This window comes from Muscardinus avellanarius (genome assembly GCF_963383645.1).
Source record: "Muscardinus avellanarius genome assembly, chromosome: 1".
NCBI classification, from domain to species: domain Eukaryota; kingdom Metazoa; phylum Chordata; class Mammalia; order Rodentia; family Gliridae; genus Muscardinus; species Muscardinus avellanarius.
In genome coordinates, this window is record NC_137786.1 from 110,229,841 (window position 1) to 110,245,706 (window position 15,866).

The 15,866-nt window shown below is 52.0% G+C and overlaps 1 protein-coding gene across 1 annotated transcript; it reads left to right on the forward strand.

Moving 5' to 3' along the window:
* Window positions 1–2,944: 2,944 nt before the first annotated feature.
* On the forward strand, window positions 2,945–14,828 carry FGFR4 (fibroblast growth factor receptor 4; the record flags this gene model as incomplete). Its single annotated transcript, XM_080709474.1, has 17 exons — window positions 2,945–3,083; window positions 3,716–3,979; window positions 4,495–4,575; window positions 4,693–4,859; window positions 5,710–5,833; window positions 6,577–6,767; window positions 6,903–7,041; window positions 7,446–7,639; window positions 7,723–7,868; window positions 7,952–8,073; window positions 11,413–11,523; window positions 11,796–11,986; window positions 12,355–12,477; window positions 12,573–12,643; window positions 14,084–14,221; window positions 14,436–14,541; window positions 14,673–14,828. Exons 1-17 carry the CDS (start codon window positions 2,993–2,995, stop codon window positions 14,826–14,828), a joined length of 2,415 nt encoding a protein of 804 aa, XP_080565600.1. The 5' UTR covers window positions 2,945–2,992.
* Between the last annotated feature and the right edge of the window lie 1,038 nt (window positions 14,829–15,866).

The window sequence follows — 15,866 nt, forward strand, 5'->3', positions numbered from 1 at the left end:
ACAGGAGGATTGCGGTTCGAGGACAGCCTCAGCTACTTAATGAGGCCCTTTGCAACTCAGAGAGACCCTGTTTCAAAATAAAGAATAAAAGCTAGGGTTGGGGATGTAACTTGGACGTAGAATGCCCCAGTACCGCAAAAAAAAAAAAAAAAAAAAAAAAAAAAAGGAGGGCCTGGGGTGATAGCTTGGATGTAGAATTACCCTGGGTTCAATCTCTAGTCACACACACACACACACACACACACTCACACACACACACACTGGTGCCACATGGCTGTTACATATCTCGGGATACAGCCAGTAAGTAGGTCCCTGGAACTGCACTGCTCAATGTGTCCCCTGCTCAAGCTTCCTTTTGGAAGACAGAGATATCTTCAGCAGAATTTGGAAGAGGATGATAAGATGGAGATGGGTGTGTACATCACACCTGACCACAAGAGTTACGAAAGCAGAGATGGCTGGCCAAGGGCAGACTCGGATGACAGATCACCTTACCTCTTATCCTCAAAGCAGACCTGTGGGGCAGTGCCCCAAAGAGGGTGACTGACTTCTAGAGCCTGTCTCCCTCCTTCCTTCCTTCCTTCCTTCCTTCCTTCCTTCCTTCCTTCTTTCTTTCTTTCTTTTCTTTCTTTCTTTCTTCTTCTTTTTGTGGTACTGGGGCTTGAACCCAGAAGGTACATCCCCAGCCTGATTGTATTTCTTACTTGGAAACGGTCTCGTTAGATTGATCAGTCTCACTACTTGCTGAGGCTATTCTCGAACCTGCGATCCTCCTGTCTTAGCCTTTCAAGTACTGGGATTACATCCAGATGTGTTCCAAATGCTACTGAGGAATCTGTCTTCCAAAATGAAGCTTGAGCAGAGGGACACATCGAACGTGCAGTCCTCCTGTCTTAGCCTCCCAAGTACTGGGGTGACAGGTGTGTGCCACTAGGCCCAGCTTACCTTCATTTATTTATTTATTATTTTTCAGTACTGGATATTGGACCCAAGGGCACTTTACTTCTGAGCTAAGCTACTTCCTAGCTTTTTTTTTTTCTCTTATTTTTTATTTTGAGATAGAGTCTCACTAATTTACTGAGGCTGGCCTCAAACTTGGAATTCTCCTTGCCTCAGCCTCCCAAGTGACTGGGATTACACCACCAGGCCTGGCTTCACAAAAGCAGGCTGGAGATATAGTTCAACAGTAGAAAAGCCAGGTGTGATGGTGATTGCTTGTAATTCCAGTATTAGGGGGTTGAGACAGGAGGATTGCAGGTTCTGTGCCAGCATCAGTAATTTAGCGAGGTGCTCAGCAACTTAGCAAGATCCTGTTTCAAAATAAAAATGACAAATGAAGGGCTAGGGATGTGGTTCGGTAGTAGAATACCCCTGGGTTCAACCCCAGATACAAAAAAAAAAAAAAAAAAAGAACTAGACAGTTTTGCCTAGCATGCCTGAAGTCCTGGGTTCCTGGCATGGTGGCGCACGCTTGTAACCCCAGCATTTGGGAGGCTGAAACCGGAGGATCGCGGACAGCATCAGCTACTTAGCGAGACCCTTTGCAACTCAGTGAGACCTGGCTTCAAAATAAAGAATAAAAAATAGGGCTGGGGGTGTAGCTCAGAAGTTGAATGCCCCTGGGTTCCATCCCCAGACCTGCAATAAATAAATAAATAAATAAATAAATAAATAAATAAAATAATTTTAAAAAGTAAAAATAAAAAAACAAACTAGCCAGGTGTGGCGGCGCACGCTTGTAATCCCAGTACTTGGAGGAGGATGGCACAGGTTCAAAGCCAGCCTCAGCTACTTAGTGAGGCTCTCAGCAACTTAGTGAGACCCTGTTTCCAAATAAAATATAAAATAGGTCTTGGAGTATAGCCCAGAGGTAGGAAGCCCTCTCCTATAATCCCAGTACTTGGGAGACTGAAACCAAAGGATCATAGGTTCAAGGACAGTCTCAGCAACTCAGCGAGGTCCTATTAAAAATAAATATGTATGAGCTGGGCGTAGTGGCGGGTGCTTGTAATCCCAGCATTTGGGAGGCTGAAACGGATCTCGGTTCATGGACAACCTCAGCTACTTAGTGAGGCCCTCTGCAACTCAGTGAGATCCGGTTTCAAAATAAAGAATAAAAAATAGGGCAGGGGGTGTAGCTCAGAGGTCTAATGCCCCTGGGTTCCATCCCCAGACTTGCAAAAATAAATAAATAAATAAATAAATGTAAGTAAATAAATAAATAGAAAAGGCTGGGAGTGGAGGTTAAAGGTAGACTGCCCCTGACTTCAATCCCAGTACCCCCCCCAAAAAAGAATATCCCATATATTCTATGTTGTCTGGGATCAAGTGGTAGGAGCACCAAAAGCACAAGTACCCAGGGTGCATTTCTGGTTCAGAATGAGAAAGAATGTTCTGCTTGACCTGGAATGTGCCGCCTCATTAGTCCTAGTTAGTTGAGTGCCCTGCCACTGAGGGCTTCAAAGCTGGACATGGATATGTCAGTAATGCTATAAGGAGCCGAGGTCAGATCAGATAGTATCCAGATGCTAAAGTTTGGCCTTGTATTATATTTCACATTTTTTTCCCTTTGGCTCTTCAGCAGTAGGCTCACTTGTTCAGCAAAAAAAATAAATAAATGATGTGTGCGGAGAGCAAACAGATATGTCTCCATCGCTGCTTCCCTCCAAGGAAAGAGTCCCGGAACCGCTCTTTCTGTGAACTCCTGCCAGGGCCTCAGCGGGACTCGGGGAGCAGGAAGCCCAGCCCAGCCCTCTGCAGCAGTTCCCGGGGCGTCAGCTCCTGCCGAGCTGCTCCCCTCTCAGTGGCCCTGCTCCTGCTGGCTGGGGGCTGCGTGAGCCTGTTGACCATTTCCTGCCTCAGTTTTCTCATCTGCAAAATAAAGAAATTGCTCCAGCAAAGGCTGGTGTGGCAGGAGCCTTTTTCTCTCCCTGCTTTAGGAAGGCGCTCAGGAGGAAGTCCAGCCTGGGTCCCTGAGAGCCGCAGAAAGGAGATGCAGCTGCTTTTGGCCCTGTTTGGTGTCCTGCTGGGGGTACCTTGGGCTCCAGCCTTGTCCCTAGAGGCCTCTGAGGAAGTGGAGCTGGGTATGGCCTCCTAAGGTGGGCGAGGGGGGCAGGTTGGGATGAGTGGGTATCAGGAGGGGCTGCTGGCTGAGCAGAGTTGGAGAGGATCCGGGCCTCAGCCCTGAGAAGGTGGCAGCAGGGCAGGGCTCAGCCATTAAGATTCATTGTCTGGCTCCCAGCAAACATCCACCTATCCCTGTGTCTTCAAGAGAGGACTGGCCTTGCAGGCACAGGGCTTCGAGCTGGGCTGCAGAGCCTGTGGTGAGCCCCTTGACTCGTGTGTGTGTGTGTGTGTGTGTATGTGTGTGTGTGTGTGTGTGTGTGTGTGTGTACATGCACTGTGCACTGGGTGTGTGGCCTGGGATGCCCAGGCAGCATTGTGGTATGTGTGTCAAGTGTGGTCTCCCCTATACTTAGCACCTATAGCATGTGTCGCATATGCGTGTCTTGTGCAGTGGCATGTCTAGCATGTGTGCCAAGTACCGTGTGTGTATGTGTGACATGCCCTAGAAGTGTGGCATTTGCCCCAGGTGTGCAAGAAAGGGCAGCCTGTGCAGCATGCGTCACAAGGTGCTTGTGCCCAGGGTGTGCCGCACAGCCTCCACCTCAGGTGGTGCTGTGGAGCTCACTGACTTCTCCATTTCTGCCCACAGAGCCCTGCCTGGCCCCCAGCCTGGAGCAACAAGACTGGGAACTGCCAGTGGCCCTTGGGCAGCCTGTGCGGCTGTGCTGTGGGAGGGCAGAGCGTGGTGGCCACTGGTACAAGGAGGGCGTTCGCCTGGCACCTGCTGGCCGGGTACGGGGCTGGAGGGGCCGCCTAGAGATTGCCAGCTTCCTACCGGAGGATGCTGGCCACTACCTTTGCCTGGCACGTGGCTCCATGATTGTCCTGCACAATCTCACTTTGATTGCAGATGGTAAGAGGGTCTGCCAAAGGATAACAGGTACCTGGCAGCCAGGCCTAGTGATGCGTACCTGTAATCTCAGTACTTGGGAAGCTGAGGTGGTAGGACCAAAGTTGGAGGCCAGCATGCACAACGTTAGGGAGACCATGTTTCAAAATAACAAATAAAGCCGGGCGTGGTGGCACACGCTTGTAATCCCAGCATTCAGGAGTCTGAGACCGGAGGATCACGGTTCACAGACAGCCTCAGCTACTGAGTGAGGCCCTCCGTAACTTAGTGAGACCCTGTTTCAAAATAAAGAATAAAAAATAGGGCAAGGGCTGTAGCTCAGAGGTGAATGCCCTTGGGTTCCATCCTCAGTACCACAAAATAATAAATAAATAAATAAAATAAAATAGAGCTGGAGGTGTAGTTCAGAGGTAGGACACCCCTAGTTCAATTCCCTGTACTGCACAGAGAAAAAGTGTGCCTCTGGGGAGATACCTCCCCTCTTGGACCTCAGATGTCACCCTCTTTCTCTTGAGTAGAGTCCTTGACCTCCAGCAACAATGATGAGGACCCCCAGGTTCACAGAGGCTCCTCACATGGACATGTGTACTCCCAGCAAGGTCAGTTTGATTCCTAAAGGACTCGTGTCTCCATGTCCATCTGGTTACTGAAAAGAGACCGATTTGGGAGCAGATGGTAATCTTAGGCCACTAAGTACTTACCCTCCTCCTCTCCAGCACCCTACTGGACACACCCCCAGCGGATGGAGAAGAAACTACATGCGGTGCCTGCTGGGAACACTGTCAAGTTCCGCTGTCCAGCTGCAGGCAACCCCATGCCCACCATCCGCTGGCTCAAGGATGGACAGGACTTCTATGGGGAGAACCGCATTGGAGGCATTCGGGTGAGTCTCTGGCTCCCAGGGCCATTTGTCCCCTAATTATCACTCCCCTGTCAGTCCCTGCATGAAAAAATTAATCTAATGAGGAAAGAAGTTGTGGGACCCCAGCTCTGGTTCAAGCTCCTATTCTGCCACCTTCTGGAAAGTGGTTTAACCTCTACGCATTAGCAACTCCACTTGTAAAGTGTGAAGACAACCAGGCACCGTGGCGTGCACCTGTATTTCCAGTACTTAGAAGGCTGAGACAGGAAGATTGCAGATGCAAGGCCAGCTTCAGTAACTTAGCAAGACCTTCTGCAACCGAGACCCTGTTTCAAAACAGAAGAGCCGGGATGTAGCTCAGAGGTAGAATGTCCCTGAGTTCAATCTCCAAAACCAAAAGAAAAAATTAAGTGGGAAGAATCATTGGCCAGTGGGTATCAGTGAGTGTCAGCATCTTGTCCTCAGGATGAGACCTTCAGGGTTGGCTCCCTGCTATAAAAAGGATGCCGAGACTCAGACAAGGCAAAGACTGGCACCTTGCCGGGAGTGGTGGCGCACGCTTGTAATCCCTGTTCTTGGGAGGCGAGACAGGAGGATCGCACAGGTTTAAAGCCAGCCTCAGCTACTTAGTGAGACCCTGTTTCCAAATAAAATAAAAATAGGTCTGAGAGTATAACCCGGAGGTAGAAAAACCCCTGGGTTCCACCCCAGTACCACCACCACCAAAAAAAAAAAAAAAAAAAAATGACTGGCGCATGGCACTAGGTAGTTTGAGAAGAGCCCTGTGGGCAGGATGTAGCCTCCTCATACCTTGCCCCTCCTGAATGAACATGGTTTAATGGTCCTACATGAATTCTTTCTCTGCCCTCAGTTGCGCCACCAACACTGGAGCCTGGTGATGGAAAGTGTGGTGCCCTCGGACCGGGGCACATACACCTGCCTCATAGAGAACCCTCTGGGCAGCATCAGATACAGCTACCTGCTGGATGTGCTGGGTGAGCGGATGGGCAGGGGAGACAGTGTGTGGGGCGTCATGACTTATCTTGGGTTCAGTCTTGCCCAGGCAGGGGCTGGGGGGCAAGCTGGCAGGCAAGATGGACTGAGTCAACCATCTCAAAGTGACCATGGGTCAGAGGGAAGCACAGGAGTCACGTAGGCCTGGAGGAGCAGGGGTCTGCCTAGAGAAACAGTGAGAAAGGCATCCAGGCATGGGGCACGGGCTGGGTAAGGCCCTGTATGGAGAACGCAGTGCGGGGAGGCATGCACCTGGGGTGTAGTATTACATGGGCAGCCAGACTGTGGAGGCTTTTAAATGTTCCAAAGGCAATGGGAGAAGCCGGGCGTGGTGGCGCACGCTTGTAATCCCCGCGCTTGGGAGGCTGAGACAGGAGGATCGCACGGGTTCAAAGCCAGCCTCAGCTACTTAGTGAGGCTCTCATCAACTTAGTGAGACCCTGTTTCCAAATAAAATATAAAATGGGTCTAGGAGTATAGCCTGGAGGTAGAAAGCCTCTGGGTTCCACCCCCAGTACCACCAAAAAAAAAAAAAAAAAAAAAGAGAGAGAGAGAGAGAGAGAAAATAACAAAGGCAATGGGAGCCATGGAAGGTTTAAGCAGGAGGTAGACAAGGTCTGAGCTGCATGTCGGAGCTCCCTTGAACTGGGTGTAGGCTGGAGGCAGATAAACAGTGCTTTTGGAGTGCCGCTGGTCAGGTTTGACGGCCTGACCTGGTCCCCAGAGCGGTCCCCGCACCGGCCCATCCTGCAGGCGGGGCTCCCAGCCAACACCACAGCTGTGGCCGGCAGCGACGTGGAGCTGCTCTGCAAGGTGTACAGTGACGCGCAGCCCCACATCCAGTGGCTGAAGCACATCGTCATCAACGGCAGCAGCCTTGGTGCCGACGGCTTCCCCTACGTACAGGTCCTGAAGGTATGCTTGTTGCTCCTGCCTGGGCCCTTTCACTCTCCCTCCTGAGGTGGGAGCGCCCCAGCTGTCCCCCAGCCACAGTGTAGCCACAACTCTGCCGTGCCCCCTGCTACCCCCTGCGTGTGTCTCCTCTCCCAGACAGCAGACATTAATAGCTCAGAGGTAGAGGTCCTGTACCTCCGGAACGTGTCAGCCGAAGATGCTGGCGAGTATACCTGCCTGGCGGGCAACTCCATCGGCCTCTCCTATCAGTCGGCCTGGCTCACGGTGCTGCCTGGTGAGCCCCTGAGGGAGCCGGGTGAGGCTGCAGGGCACAGCTCTGGTCCAACAATGGGCCATGGCCTGTCAGAGGGCAGTCTCCCTTGGCCTGTGGGGTCTGGGCGTGGGACGCATAGGTGGATGTGTATTTTTCTACAGTGATGGGGAATTGAGCCCAGGACCTCACGCATGCTAGACAAGTGCTCTAGTGCTGAGCCACACCCTAGCCGGAATTTGTGTGTTTGATTGTGCATGTGATAGTGTGGCCTTGGGGGTACAGATATGTGGGACGGATAACTACTTTCTCAGTATGTGATCCTGCATGGTTGGCAACTGTGGGACCAGAGTTGGGGAGAGAGGCTGGCCAGTTTGACCGCTGACTGTTGTCTTCTGTGTATGTGTGTATGTCTGTTTGCGGGGTAGAGGAGGACCTCACATGGACAGCAGCGACGCCCGAGGCCAGGTACACGGACATCATCCTGTACGCGTCGGGCTCCCTGGCTTTGGCTGCGCTCCTGCTGCTGGTCGGGCTGTACCGTGGGCAGGCTCTCCACAGCCGGCACCCCCGCCAGCCTGCCACTGTGCAAAAGTTGTCCCGCTTCCCTTTGGGCCGACAGGTACCCTGCCCATCGCCCACTCCTGTCCCCAGGAGGCTCTCAGCCTGACCCTGGCAGGCAGAGCCAAGTCTCCGTCTTTGCAGTTCTCCCTAGAGTCCGGCTCCTCTGGCAAGTCAAGCTTGTCCCTGGTGCGAGGCGTCCGGCTCTCCTCCAGCGGCCCCCCCTTGCTCGCTGGCCTCGTGAGTCTAGACCTACCTCTGGACCCGCTGTGGGAGTTCCCCCGGGACAGGTACACTGAGCATAGTGAAGGTTGAGGACTCAGGCTCTGGGGTGAGGCCCAGAGGTCTGAGGATGGACTTTCTTGATCTCCAGACTGGTGCTCGGGAAGCCCCTGGGCGAGGGCTGCTTCGGCCAGGTGGTGCGTGCAGAGGCCTTTGGCATGGACCCGGCCCAGCCAGACCAAATGAGCACCGTGGCCGTCAAAATGCTCAAAGGTTAGCCAGGCATAGTGGCGCACTCTTAGAATCCTGGTACTTGGGGACCTGAGACAAAAGTCTGGATGTGTAGCTCAGACATAGAATTCCTCTGGGTTCAATTGACCCCAGAAAATAAGTAAATAGAAAGAGGTAGTAGAATTCCCCTGGGTTCAGTTCCCTGGTAAAATTATATATATATATATATATATATATATATATATATATATATATATATATATATATATATATATATAGTGTGTGGCAGCCTGGGGGAGGCATTGTGCTAGAACTAATAGAACTCTCAGTGCTGCCCGTGAGCGCTGGGGCCAGGGAGACTGCAGGACCCACCCTGGAGCCTGTGGCCCAGCTCTGCTGCTGAACCTGGCAAACCACTTGAGTCTTTCCCGTGTGTCACACTGGGGTGAATGATAGTCCCCACCCCAAGGTGCATGGGATGTGCCCAGCATGTCGTCTGAGCCATTGGGGTGACTGGGGCTCGATGTTCTCTTGAGACCTGGCCTATGCCGGTCAGCCTTGGCCTCCAGTTCCTTTGTCAGCAGCACAGGTGCTCCATCTCATTTCCATGGTTCCCCTAAACACACTCTTAGTCCCTGCGGCCCCTAAGTGTGTTCCCATAAGCACAGGAAAACAGCCCTTCTGTTTAAAGTCCTCATCCCAAGCAGTAGTCCCAAGGTATTCCGCAGGACACACCTGGAACCTACCCACTGGGGCCTCCTGCTTCTATACTCTTCTCCCTGTAGGAATGGCCTAAGCCCAGTCTGGTGGCACATACCTGTAATCCTGGTACTTAGGAGACTGAGACAGAAAAACGAAGGCTTGAGGCCAGCCTCAACAACTAGCAAAACTCTCAGCAACCTAGTGAAACCCTGTTTCAAAACAAAAAAAATTATTTATTTATTTATTTATTTATTTATTTATTTTTGGTGGTACTGGGGGTGGAACCCAGAGGCTTTCTACCTCTGGGCTATACTCCCAGACCTTTTTTATATTTTATTTGGAAACGGGGTCTCACTAAGTTGCTGAAAGTCTCACTAAGTAGCTGAGGCTGGCTTCGAACCTGTGCGATCCTCCTGTCTCGGCCTCCCAAGCGCGGGGATTACAAGCGTGCACCACCACACCCGGCTAAAACAAAAAATTTAAAAAGGGCTGGGGCTGACATGGTAGCACATACCTGTAATCTGAGTACTGGGAGGCTGAGATGGGAAGATCACAGGTTCAAAGACAGCCTCAGCATTTAGTGAGACTCTCATCAACCTAGCAAGACCCTGCTTCCAAATAAGAAATAAAATCAGCCAGGCAAGGTGGCACACACGTGTAATCTCAGTACGTGGGAGACAGGAGGATTGAGGTTCATGGCCAGCTTCAGCTACTTAGTGAGTCCCTCCGGAACTTATTGAGACCCTGTTTCAAAATAAAGAATAAAAATCAGGCTGGAGCTGGGAGTGGTGGCACACACTTATAATCCCAGCATTTGGGAGGCTGAGACTGAATGATTGTGGTTCACAGACAGCCTCAGCTATTTAGTGAGGCCCTTCATAACTTAATGAGACCCTGTTTCAAAATAAAGAATAAAAAATAGGGCAGGGGTGAAGCTTGGAGGTAGAATGCCCCTGGGTTCCATCCCCAGACCTGCAAAAAAAAAAAAAGAAAAAGAATCAGGCTGGGAGTGTAGCTCGGAGGTAAAATGCCCCTGGATTAAAGAAAGAAAGAAGGAAAGAAAGAAAGAAAGAAAGAAAGAAAGAAAGAAAGAAAGAAAGAAAGAAAATCAGCCAGGTATGGTTTCGTACCTTGTAATCCCAGTACTTGGGAGGCTGAGACAGGAGGATCACAGGTTCATAGCCAACTTCAGCTTCTTCATGAGGCCCTCTGCAACTTACTGAGACCCTCTTTCAAAAAAAGAATGAAAAATAGGGCTGATGATGTAGGTAGGAGGTAGAATGCCCCTCCATTCAATTCCCAGTACTGCAAAAAAGAAAGGAAGGAAGGAAGGAAGGAAAGAAAGGAAGGAAGGAAGGAAGGAAGGAAGGAAGGAAGAAATGGGGCTAGAGGTGTGGAGGTGCAGCTGGAAGGCAGAATGCCTTCAATCCCTAGTACCACAGTACCACAAAACAAAAAAGGGCTGGGGGTGTGGCTCAGAGGTAGAACACCTCGGGTTTAATCTCCAGTACTACAAAAATAAAATAAACAAAGGATGACCTGAACCACTGTTCTGCTCCTCCTTCCTCTTCTCTGCACAGCTGGAGCCACCTGGCACTCTCTGGGAGGCAGGAATTGAGAAGTATGCCTGACAATGTTGTTGTATGGAGGGGGAGAGTTAGGTCCTCTTCCCAGAGCCCAGGTCAACCCCCTCCAGAGCAGCTGGAACAGCCTTTTTCCCGGCCTCCCTTTGCTGTGCCCTGTCAGCAGTTCCCTAAATTCCCAATTGAACGCCAGGTCCTGGTCAGAGACCTCAGGGCGCCAGCCTGGATTCCACCCCCAGCAGCTCCCACCCCACTGGGGGACTAGAGCCAACCCCTCTGAGACACAGCCCCCTTCTTGTTCAGAGCTCATCCCCCTCTCCCAGTTCCTAGGCCTGCTCACTGGAAGGTTTGCTTCTTTCAAATCCTTGATCTTGCCAGGCATGGTAGTACACACCTGTAATCCCAGTACTTGGGAGGCTGAGACAGGATTGTAGGATCGTGGCCCGCCTCAGCTACGTAGTGAGGCCCTCTTACAAAATAAAATTAAAATAGGGATGATGGTTTAGCTCAGAGGTAGAATGCCCCTGGATTCAATCTCCAGTACCACACACAAAAAAAGTTTTTTAGCCTAGCCTCATGGCACACACTTGTAATCCCAGTATCTGGGAGGCTGAGACAGGAGGATCTCAGGTTTGAAGCCAGCCTTGGCAGCTTAGTGAGGCTCTCAGCAACTTAGTGAGACCTTGGTTCCAAATAAGATATAAATAGGTCTGGGGGTATAGCCCAGAGGTAGAAGGCCTCTGGGTTCTATCCCTAGTACCACCCCCCAAAAAAATATTTTTAATATAAAATAGGCTGGGGTTTAAGCTCAGAGGTAGAATACCCTGTGTTCAGTCCTCAGTAAAACACACACACACACACACCTTTGATCTTATTGTATCTTTGCAACTACTATGAGAGGTAGGGTGTGATCTGCTGTTCTTTTTTATACCAGACAGCCATAAAGTTCAGAGAGGTTAGGACACTTAGGAGGCACAGAGCCTAGCAGGAATTCAGGCCAGATTCACCTGAGGTCTGGTCCAGGGCTCCTTGGCCCCCCATAGCCTCCTTATGTAGTTGGAGGGGAGCTTCCTCACCCCCACTGTTGCCCTTGCAGATAATGCCTCTGACAAGGACTTGGCAGACCTGGTCTCTGAGATGGAGGTGATGAAGCTGATCGGTCAACACAAGAACATTATCAACCTGCTGGGTGTCTGTACCCAGGAAGGTAGGGTGCAGGCCAGGCAGGTTCGAGGCCAGCCTGAGCAACTTAGTGGGTTACTGTCTTAAAATAAATTGGCTGGGGTATAGCTCAGAGGTAATATGTTTGTTTGGCATGTGTAAGGCCCTGGGTTCAATCCCCAACCACTGCAGGGAAGAAAATAAAAACCCACCTGCCTATACCCAGAAAAGTGGGCCAGGGGCCAGGTTGGGATGTGGGGGCACAGAGCCATGCCTTGGCAGCCTCTCTGTCCCCCACTCTTTGCCTCCCCTCTATAGGGCCCTTGTATGTGATCGTGGAGTGCGCTGCCAAAGGAAACCTGAGGGAGTTCCTCCGGGCCCGGCGCCCCCCAGGCCCTGACCTCAGCCCCGATGCACCGCGGAGCAGCGAGGGGCCCCTCTCCTTCCCGGCCCTGGTCTCCTGTGCCTATCAGGTGGCCCGAGGCATGCAGTATTTGGAGTCTCGGAAGGTGTGAGCCCAGATGGAGCTCTGGGCCCCTGTCACTGCTCCTTCTCCTTGCTCTTGTGCCTATGGCACCAAATGCCCAACTTCTCCTTCTTTCCCCCTTTCACGGCCTGTCTGAAGGACCTCCAGCCTTCAGACCCTCCCCATCCTTCTGCACCCTCACCTATTTCCAACCCTGGTGAAGCCCAAAAAGGACCAGAAGAGAGAGTAGGCGTGGCCCTGAACTTAGGTGCCTTCGGTTTCCCTTTCCCAAATGTCCACGTCCTTCTCTATAGCGTGGGTGGGTGAGCCCAGCCCCCGGTCTACTGTGAGATGGTGTGTGCACAGCTCCAGGCCTCGTGTCCTAATAAACCCAAGACCTTTTTATCCCAGTGCATCCACCGGGACCTGGCTGCCCGCAATGTGCTGGTAACAGAGGACAATGTCATGAAGATCGCTGACTTTGGCCTGGCCCGCGGTGTCCACCACATCGACTACTACAAGAAAACCAGCAACGTGAGGGAGGCCCAGCAGAGCTAGGTGGGAGGGTGGGCAAGGCCTGAGGGCAGGCGACCTGTGACTCAGCGCTGTGCCCCACCTCTCCCCTCCAGGGTCGCCTGCCAGTCAAGTGGATGGCACCTGAGGCCTTGTTTGACCGAGTGTACACGCACCAGAGTGATGTGTGAGTCCAGGGAGCTGGGCGCCCGGGATGTCTGCCCACAATCACTGTCCTGCTCCATAAAAAGAACAAGACACCAGGAGACTGAAGCCAGGAGGCAGATTGTAAGCCTGGGCAACTTAGCAAGACCCTGTCTCAAATTTTTTTTAAATATTTATTTATTTATTTATTTATTTATTTATTTATTTATTTGGTACTGGGGATGGAACCCAGGGGCATTCTACCTCCAAGCTAACAGCCCCTGTCCTATTTTTTTTTTTTTTTTGAAACAGGGTCTCCCTAAGTTGCTGAGGCCTCACTAAACAGCTGAGGCTGTCCAAGAACTGCGATCCTCTGGTCTCAGCCTCTCAAATGCTGGGATTATAAGCATGCGCCACCACGCCTGGCCTTTATTATTTACTTATTTATTTATTTAGTGTGGTACTGGGGGTGGAACCCAGGGGTTTTTCTACCTCTGGGCTATACTCCCAGACCTATTTTATATTTTTATTTGGAAACAGGGTCTCACTAAGTTGCTGAAAACCTCACTAAGTAGCTGAGACTGGCTTCAAACCTGTGCAATCCTCCTGTCTCAGCCTCCCAAGTGCTGAGATTACAAACATGCATTACCACGCCTGGCTCTAATCTTTATTTTTGAAACAGGGTCTCACTGAGTTGCAAAGGGTCTTACTAAGTAGTTGAGGCTGTCTGTGAACCACACCCAGCTTCAAAATTCTTTTTTTAAAAGAAGGGCTGATGCCAGGCATGAGCAAGAGCATCTTTCTAAAAAATAAATATAGGGCTGGGGGTGTAGCTCAGAGGTAGAGTGCTTACCTAGCATGTGTGAAGCCCTTGGGTTCAATTCACAGTAAAACACACACATACACACAAAAGAGACAAGGCACTAGCCAGGCACAGTGGCACACATTTGCAATCCCAGCATCTGGGAGGCTGAGACCGGAAGATCACAGTTTGAAGACAACCTCAGCTACTTAGTGAGGCCCTTTGCAACTCAGTGAGAACCTGTTTCAAAATAAAGAATAAAAGATAGGGCTGGGGGTGTAGCTGAAGGTAGAATGCCCCTAGGTTCTATCCCCAGTACCACAAAGAAAGAAGAAAGAAAGAAAGAAAGAAAGAAAGAAAGAAAGAAAGAGAGAGAGAAAGAGGAAGAAAGAGAAAGGAAGGAGAGAAAGAGAGAGAAAGAAAGAAAGAGAAAGGAAGGAGAGAAAGAGAAAAAAGAAAGAACGAAAGAAAGAAAGAAAGGCACTGTCAAAGTCACAGGCCCTCAGAGTTCTGCACCTCAAGGACTTCTGATCAGGTCTGGGGCCTGAGTGGGACTAGACTCCAGAAGAATTGCAGTCAGTCCCTCAGCTCCAGGGATAGATCATGCCTGCAGTGACCCCATTTCAGTCACCAGAAGCAGGAAAGAAACTTTATCCAGCTGAACCCTGGTCCTGCCTGCAGGTGGTCATTTGGTATCCTGCTGTGGGAGATCTTCACCCTCGGGGGCTCCCCGTATCCTGGCATCCCCGTGGAGGAACTTTTCTCGCTGCTTCGGGAGGGGCATCGGATGGATCGGCCCCCAAACTGCCCCCCGGAGCTGTAAGAACTTGTCCCCATCCTCTGCCCTGACCCTGGCCGAGCAGACAGCACTAACTCCCGGCTGGTGCTGCCTCCTACTCTTCCTTAGCCCCCAGGGAGTCCTCTCCTGGCTTCTGTACCACTGAGTGGTCCCACTCATGAGCTCCAGGGGCCCCATCATCCTCCATTCCCCAGGCCTGAGGTGCCTCTGACCTGCTCGGCCCGCCTCTCCCAGGTACGGGCTGATGCGGGAGTGCTGGCATGCGGCCCCCTCCCAGAGGCCCACCTTCAAGCAGCTGGTGGAAGCGCTGGACAAGGTCCTACTGGCTGTCTCTGAAGAGGTACTGCTCCTGTCCTGTCCTGGGATCTCCCTGTGCTCACTCCCTCCAGGCCTCAGTCCACCTGACCACGTGGGCGCTTAGCATCCTGCCCCAGGTGGTTGAGGGGTTGACCATCTCTTCTCCACTCCCAGTATCTGGACCTCCGCCTGACCTTTGGACCCTACTCTCCCTCCAGTGGAGACGCCAGCAGCACCTGCTCCTCCAATGACTCTGTCTTCAGCCATGAGCCCCTGCCATTGGGGCCACCGGAGCCTACCCCCTTCCCCTTCCCTGGAGCGCAGACATGAGCAGAGGCACGAGATTGTACAGGCAAGTGGGCCAGAGGCCTCAGGCCCCTGACTCGGCCACAACCTGGCACAGCTTTTTTTACTTTGGCAACCTCAGGCCTTTGACTTCAGGGCGCTGGCCGGATCTCCAGTTCTGCCTTGGGTTCCCGGCCAGAGTTCAAACCTAGTCTCAACCTTGCCCCTGGGGTTGGCTGCCGGTTCCCTGAGGCCTGGGTGTTAGGCGTCTTCCAGGCCGCAGCTCTCCATTCCTGTGGCAGGCGTTTGGTTGGGCCTGCCTCAGGGCTGCTGCCCTGAGCGTCCTGCTTCCCAGCACCAACTGAGAGGTGAGAGGCTTCTCAACCCCATTATTCCATCTCCTGCCCCCCTTTGTCCATGCATCTCCGTGGAAGGAGTGTTGGCTTTGGTGCCCTGGAGAGACTAGATGCCTGCCGAAAATACAAGAGCAAATAGACTTTTATATAAATTTTTTTGAAGTAAATCTGTGTGTTTACTCTTCCCATGAACAGGGTAAGGGTGGAGGGTTCGCCAGGCTGGGAGCTCTGAGCTGAGTGCCAGGCCTGGGGCTCACAGCCACCTCCTGCAGCCCCGGAGCCCTGTGAGCCTCTGACTTCATCTTTGTCCATTGGTCCTTACCAGCACCCTCTTGAGTGTGCAGTGATGCGCACGGGTATACGTGGCCTGAGGAGCCCACACCGCTCCATCCGTAGGGCAGGAGCTCTCTGTACCCTTTGCACATGTGCATGCATATGTGTGCATGCCCCAGAGATATCCCCCAAGGAAACTGGCACCCCCCCCCCATCTGCTCTGCATTAAACAAGCTGACCGTTAACACAGCATGAAACCCTGAAACCCAGCCTCCAGCCCCTGCCTGCCTACTCCCATGCTCTGCTGGCCCGGGCTCCAGGCTCGTGGGGGCTGTGTCCGCCCCACCATGCCCTGGCCAGGCTCCCAGGCAGCAGCTGGTTGCCGCCTCGCTGGGTTGCAGCTGTCCCTGCCTGCATGGTCCTTCACTAGTGAGGCTGCCGTGGCCCTGTTCTC